Source organism: Prenolepis imparis, unplaced genomic scaffold, assembly GCF_030444845.1.
Source record: "Prenolepis imparis isolate NDT839.2.m4 unplaced genomic scaffold, iyPreImpa1.0 SCAF_17, whole genome shotgun sequence".
NCBI lineage: Eukaryota > Metazoa > Arthropoda > Insecta > Hymenoptera > Formicidae > Prenolepis > Prenolepis imparis.
Genome location: NW_028141175.1, coordinates 920768 through 927917, shown reverse-complemented (window position 1 = coordinate 927917; position 7150 = coordinate 920768). Strand labels below are relative to the sequence as shown.

The window sequence follows — 7150 nt, the reverse complement described above, 5'->3', positions numbered from 1 at the left end:
TTAATATTATTTATTATTTATATTACATATTATTATTGCAATATATTATTTGTTCAATTATTATAGCAATATTATAATTATTAAGGCTCCTATGGGTGCTCACCGCGGCCATATTGGATTGTGACGTCAGAGGCGAGAAAGCACACGCTGAAAATTCTTAGATGCCATTTTTTAATGAAAAGATATTTCGATTAAACAGCACTTCAGATGGCTTTAGCACACTCTTAAAAACCCCCGAAAACTATCCTTTTCCCTTTATAGTCAATCAACATCTGTAAAATGATCGAGATATCAGACTTTGACATGCGGAAAGACTGGGCATGTGCAAAGACCAGACGGACTGGGCTTCATAATATTACATTTTACAGCTGTTGATTGATTATAAAGGGGAAAGGATAGTTTTCGGGGTTTTTTAAGAGTGTGCTAAAGCCATCTGAAGTGCTGTTTCATCGAAATATTTTTTTATTTCGAAATGGCATCTAAGAAATTTTAGCGTGTGTTTTCTCGCCTCTGACGTCACGATTTCGACATGGTCGTCAAGGAGCCAGAAGCCTTAAGCAATCTTTCGATATATTCATCCCTTCAAAGATCGTTATATCGGTAGAATAATATACATATTTTGTCAAGAGATATAACCATAAGAATTAAATAAATTTCGCTTCAAACTTTCAACTCTCCAATATATTCGAAAAAGACCACATACCTGTGTAAACTAAATACCTGTGTAAAATAAATTGCAGACTCTACTTTCGGGGTTAAGCTTCTCGATATTTGAAGAACTTGGACGATTGAAAGAATCGTCGATTTCATTTAGATAATTTGAAAGAGATTAACACGCGAACTCTAAATCACACGCAAATCACTCGCGAAGAACTAAGAGAACAAAATTCGATAAAACGAACTAATGAAGATACTAATTTAAATTACTTTGAATAGATTTGAATTTCTAACTCCGATGGACCGGTACACTTTTACAAATGAACACGTTAGCACCAGCAACATGATGAAATGGCGCGGATTGGCGCGAATTGATACTCGTTAGTTCGTCATATCGGATATAGAGTGCGCTTTGTTTGGCGACAACTCGAATCGTTTGACTGACCAATCAGGACCAAGGAATCTTCCTAACCTTCGTTTATCGAACGAGAAGCTTTGTCGAGCATACTGATTGGCTGATATATCAAGAACCCTGGAAATTCTCTATTCGATAGCCAATCGAAACTAAATAACAAATTTATCGCACAGATCTATATCACCACGATGACCATGATACAAAAGTGTACTTTAACCTAAATTAATCAGTTAAAAGTTTATCTTTGGAGTGTTGTAATAGTTAATTTAATATATAATCCGTAAATATCATTTTTTTTTTTAACTCATTGTAAATATAAGTATATAACGATGTCAACGAGTAAAAAGCAATTGAGCGAAAAACAGAAAATTAAAAAAATGAGGTAAAAATCTTTTATTTGTATCAAAACAAACGTTTTAAATTTCTTGATCTAATTGGATTGAATTTTTAAGTAAGGCGCAAATGCAGCTAGCTATAATAAAAAAGAAGCAATGTGACGCGAAAGCTCTTGTAATAGTCGAACAGCTCTTAGAACCAAATGTAAATTCTGAGTGGCTGCTCCAAAATGTAAGTACACTGGCAAATATTGTCTCCCTATATTTGGATATTTAATAACAATAATATTATTTTTATAACAATATTTTGATTTTAATTTCAGCTAAGGTTTATAAGTAAAAGTCACATGGAAGATGTCATAGAAGAGAGAGCGATAATAAAGCTATGCGGATATGTTCTCTGTTCAAAACCATTGACTGTCATTATTCGACAACAATATCATATATCGACACATAGAAACAAGGTATATGATATTAGGAAGCGAAAAAATTTTTGTAGTTCATCGTGCTATGGGGCAGCTAATTATCTTCTCGAACAAATGCTGGAGAGTCCACTATGGTTGAGGGAAATAGATGATATACCGACTTTTCAACTTTTGCCTAACTCTAAACAATGCCTAAGTATGCCTGGAGATGAAGTCAAGATTGATAATGTTAATCTGTCACAAAATATAAATGCTGACAATACCGCTAACAACAAAGAATCTACAAAACATAACATTGACCAGCAAGCAAAAGAGGATATATCATCAAGCCCTGAGAAAAAGAATATATGTAGCTCTCATTTATCGAATGATATAAGTAATGATGACGATGTAAAAAAGAAAGAGATTCCTGTAAATAGTAATTCACAAAAATTGGAAATACATTCATTAGTCTTGAATCAAGAGAAAAAAGATTATAATCATTCTGAAGAATCTATAGAGTGCAAGAACAACTGTAATAGTATTGAAAAAATAAATATAGACTCGCAGAATTTAGAAATGAAAGTTGCTGAGCAATCTGAAAATATTCCACACTTGCATGAATATAATAGCAGAGATGCGGAAAACAAAAATACACATGTTTCATGTACTAGTAATGATAGTACAACATTACAGTCTCAACTAGATGAAATAATTAACAAAAACGACCATAATAAAATGTTACAAGCTTCGAATGAAATACTGTGTGCCAGTAATGATGAAAAAGATGCAAATAAAAAGTTACAATTTCAATCAGATAAAATAAGTGACAAAAATAATGAAAAATTGCAGTCTCAGTTAGATGAAATAAGTAACGGTGATAATGACGATAGAAAAATGATAAAACCCCAATTGGACGAAATATGTAACAATAATACTACAGTTTCTTCTAAATCTTACAATGAACATAGAAAGAAAAAAAATACAGATAAAATTAAAAAAAATAAATATGAGCAGAAGGAATCTGACAATGCAGGAACGCAAGCTAATGTTTATCACAAACTTGTAATGCATGTTGAACAGAGTGTTAAAGAATGGGTTACAGAAAATACACTTTGCCTTCTAACGGGTGAAATGGATGAGAAACGCCAGTTGTTAGAAAGTCTTACGCAACATGATAGATATCAACAATTGTGCAAAAAATTAAATAGATTACAGTTGGAAGATGAAAAAGAAGAATGTGCCAATTTAGAGAAAAATGAGCTCAAACCTTTGCCTCACTTTTCTGTACTTCAAGAAGAGGCGAAGAAAATTGATTTGAAGGTAAAATCAATTTTTTCAATTTTAATCAAACAGCTATCACAAATAACCAATTGTAATATTACTAAATAGATATTAAAATGAGGGATTGTAATATGTTTATAGGTGCGTGCATTTTACGAAGGACAAATGACAATAGCGTCGTCTGAAGATAACAATAAAGAGTCAGAAAGTCAAGACGATGATAATTCTGTATTACCATTAACGGATGCTCACGCTCCCAAAGCACTTCGCCGCCGAATTTTCTTGGACAAACTTAATAAAATGTAAATAATAGTCTCTATTTTTATACAATTAGAAGTTGTCGGATGTTGAAAAAGTTTAATATCTGAACTTTAATCATGGTTACTTACTTAGTGAATATAATAATCACTTGTGTATTTAATTACAGATTACCAGATTTAATGCGCACTTTAACGACTAATGCGGACACATCCTCAATGGCACGATGTACTTATGATCACGAAAGATATTCGTTAATCAAAATCTTGGTCAACACTTTTCATTTATCTGCTGCAAACATTGTTTTTAAAACTGCTGAATGGACACTCGTGGGATTGATCATGATTAAAATGTAAGAATATAATGTAAGAATGTAATTATGAAAGTTTAACTTAAATGTAATATTCAAAATATGCATATTTCAGGTTGAGTTTAATTGATGAACAGTTGCAGTCATTACTTCGATCTAAACAAGCTTCAATGTATACATCAATGATTCTTATAACTTACAAATTGGATTCCAGCTATTTGGACAGACTCATAATGGAAATAACAAATACTGTAAATACATCTGAGTAAAATAATAAATAATATTGATTGAAAAGTGTGCAAAGTATAACTATTATATAAATTAATTTTTTAATTTTATCTTCTTACATTGTTAATCTGATATAAAATACATTTCAAAAAGTTTAATTAGTTATTGTACATGATAATATATTGCCTATTACAATATTAGAATCACTTCAATAATATAGTATCATGTTTCGTTATAAAATAACCATTAAACAATTTTTTTAGAATGTGGCAGATATATTTGCGATATAAAAGACAAAAGATATATATATTTATATATAAATGATAGCATTCCCCCACACATTTCATAGTGAGGATGTGTACCTTGTACTTGTAAATTGAGGAAGTTCAATCTCTTTTCTATTTTTTCTTGAATTAGGCATATTTTTAAAATGGACATGCACTTACTTTATGTTGGTGTTGGTATCCCAGTCAGAGCAGGGGAAGAACAATCAAGACTTAATGTGTCCATTTGAGTTGTCGATGCTAATTGATCTTCTGTAGAATGACTACCAACCTTATCACGTAAAGATTCATAAAGACTGTGGACTGTTTCATTATGCTGCAAAAATTTAAATAATATACAAGATTATTTATACTAGATTATTACACATAATAAGATTTAGATTTTTTTTAAATATTTCAAAATATTACCTGACTCGTTGGCTGTAAGGTTTTCAATAATGAATGTAATCGTGCAGATGGTAATTTAGGATATATATACCAAAGTAACTTCAACAGGTGCCGTGTAACATTATCTCTACCTATACCAGCCAGAAAAAATTCGTCGAAAATTACTGTACAGAAGGACTCATTTGAGAATTCGTCAGCCATATTTAATATTAATAATGAAACCTGCAATTAAAAATAAAATTTGTCAATATAATAATTTGCAAATAAAATTCGGCATTTCAGATAACAATGACAAACTGTGAAAAATGCTTTCTTTCCATAATAATTGCATATATGTAGGTATAAATATATTACCAATGTATGTAAAAATGGATCTTCAAAAGCTCGGTGCGCTTGACAATTTGGAAGTGTTGCTAGCACTCTCATTAAACCTCTGGCATCTCCTCTACCTTTTCCAACTCCACCACCACCACCTCCGACATGTAATGCATAATACATTGATAGAACTGCTGCTACTCCAGACAGCTGAGCGTATGCTTGGCATGCATCGGGAGGTGGTCCAGAGTGCTCGATAATAGCGATTGCACTTTCTCTCTCATCAGGTGGAAGCTTACAATTCAACTGTCTTATTTGATCATCAACCTAAAAAGTAATTATATTACATATATATCCACATCTTTATAAACTAATCAATTATAGAAGCTTTTTAATTATTTAATTAAAATTACCATAAGAGACATAAGTGCTGGCAGAAACTTGGTAACAACTTGTATATCCAATTTTGGCTCCTTAAAATCTTGTGAATCAATCATCTGCCAAGCGGACAATCCTAATGCAAGCATTCTCAATAGTAATACAAGCACTGCATTTTCTCTAGGCAACGCCTCGCTATTTATCAAATGGAGAGCTATTTTGATTGCACTGCTAGCGAGAAAGTTTACCGCATAGGGGTCACATAAAGTCATACTTAGATCCCCTAACACCTGCTCCTGTCCTCTCTATAAAATATTATACATCATATCATTTTCTTAATTTTAACAAAGGATATTAAAACACCAATTTATGTTTAAATATTTTACCTTAATACTATCCAGGAAGCCTTGTAACTCACGAGATCTTTTAACATCCACATTCTTTTCTCTTATACACGCATCCAAACACCAAGTGAACTTATGACAAGGATCTACAGAAATAATATCTTGCACCTAACAATAATAAATATTGTTTAACAAATTTAAAATAACAGTAGTTTATCAAATATCACTAATAATATCTGGAGAATTAATTAACAGTAATATAATAGATATTTACCTCCAAATCATGTAATGCCATGAGCAGTTCTGCTCTTAGAGTACAGTAATGAATGTTCTTAGTACGCAGAAACAAAGTCCTTAAAAATTGCAGTACCATATCATATAATTTCACACTATGTCCAATCATGTGGGCTAACTTTTGTACAACTTCTCCTTGTCTCCTCACCTATACAAATTAAGAGAAAGAAATAGTCAATAAATATATGATAATATATTCTAATTTAATATATTCTAATTTATAACTAATTATGACCAACCTTGGGAGATGGTGTAAAAAATAAACTGTTCAAGTTGCGATGATCGAATAAGATCTGTTCTTTTTCAATGATATAACGACTAAATAATGGAGAGACTTCGTCTCCAAAAAGACTTTGATTATCTTTCCATATTTGGCGTTTTACTTCTGTATCAGCATCATTATACAGTTCCTTCTCACCAACCAACACTCGCAAATATTTCTCTTCAATGTGTGGAGTATTTCTCAAGATACACATAACAACAGGTCGTAACCCAGTAACTCTCACGGCAGGAAAACTTTTAGACAGTAATTCCTTCAGTCTTCTATCAGCAGCGCTAGCTTTATCGGCTCTTTCCAGACCGATTTCATTAATTTGTTTGACCAGTTTTTCCCGTAATTCCTCAAGAACAGAAGCGTGAAAATCTAACCTTCTAACTCCATGTAGATCCAGCAGAGGTAGCATGGGTCTCAACGATGGCAATAATATCCCATTTTCTAGCTGAAATATGATAGCTGTGATTAAAATATGTATATATTTAAGATAATTAAATTAGATTTATCTGGGCTAGAAAAATTCTGAATTATTTACTTGAAATTCCTCGATGGCTTTCAACGGATCTGTACAACTTGTTAAAGCATCTCTTAAAAACACTGGTCCAGGTATACCAAGATCCTCCAGTCCATTACCACTTTCACCGTTACTCTTCATCGAATTCATTGTTTTGTTTTATTACAAATACCTCATATCTACATTTACATACAATTATTTACATCACGTTGTAAATTAGTTTCTTATGAACACGATAAAAGATAAAAGTTTCGTAATGTGGGCAGCACATTTATACAAATTGCTCGACAAGTTCTCCGCTAAATCAAAATTTACGCGAATTATCGATATCTCCGTTTTTACTTGGAATTTATTTTATACAACACACTCTAATATCATCCTTTATAAAGAAATCACAGTTTTCGAATAAAAACTTTGCTAAATATAAATATAATCTGCACAAGTTAGACACATGTATATATAATATCGG

The 7150-nt window shown here is 31.8% G+C and overlaps 3 protein-coding genes across 5 annotated transcripts in view; 1 reads left to right on the top strand and 2 right to left on the bottom strand.

Annotated features, from left to right (window-relative positions):
* Window positions 1-894, bottom strand: part of LOC145946613 (2-phosphoxylose phosphatase 1) — a 42044-nt gene extending 41150 nt beyond the window's left edge. The window contains exon 1 of the mRNA XM_083056353.1: window positions 704-894. The gene's annotated coding sequence lies outside the window, so the exon portion shown is untranslated. The remainder of the gene's footprint in view (window positions 1-703) is intronic.
* A 389-nt stretch (window positions 895-1283) lies between these two features.
* LOC145946611 (putative RNA polymerase II subunit B1 CTD phosphatase RPAP2) lies at window positions 1284-3961 on the top strand. Of its 2 annotated transcripts, none has more exons than XM_083056347.1 (6): window positions 1284-1454; window positions 1525-1639; window positions 1731-3134; window positions 3237-3397; window positions 3523-3705; window positions 3779-3961. In XM_083056347.1, the coding sequence occupies exons 1-6, from the start codon at window positions 1402-1404 to the stop codon at window positions 3930-3932; spliced, it is 2070 nt and encodes a 689-aa protein (XP_082912473.1). In that variant the 5' UTR covers window positions 1284-1401; the 3' UTR covers window positions 3933-3961. The 2 variants fall into 2 exon arrangements, with proteins under 2 accessions (XP_082912473.1, XP_082912474.1); XM_083056348.1 differs by having other exon boundaries at window positions 1301-1454; window positions 1529-1639.
* Window positions 3957-7128, bottom strand: Nelf-b (negative elongation factor B). Of its 2 annotated transcripts, none has more exons than XM_083056350.1 (8): window positions 6703-7128; window positions 6133-6612; window positions 5874-6041; window positions 5642-5767; window positions 5291-5560; window positions 4917-5204; window positions 4584-4784; window positions 3957-4491 (listed from the first exon to the last, which is right to left on the bottom strand). In XM_083056350.1, the coding sequence occupies exons 1-8, from the start codon at window positions 6829-6831 to the stop codon at window positions 4339-4341; spliced, it is 1815 nt and encodes a 604-aa protein (XP_082912476.1). In that variant the 5' UTR covers window positions 6832-7128; the 3' UTR covers window positions 3957-4338. The 2 variants fall into 2 exon arrangements, with proteins under 2 accessions (XP_082912476.1, XP_082912477.1); XM_083056351.1 differs by having other exon boundaries at window positions 6133-6626; window positions 6703-6843.
* Between the last annotated feature and the right edge of the window lie 22 nt (window positions 7129-7150).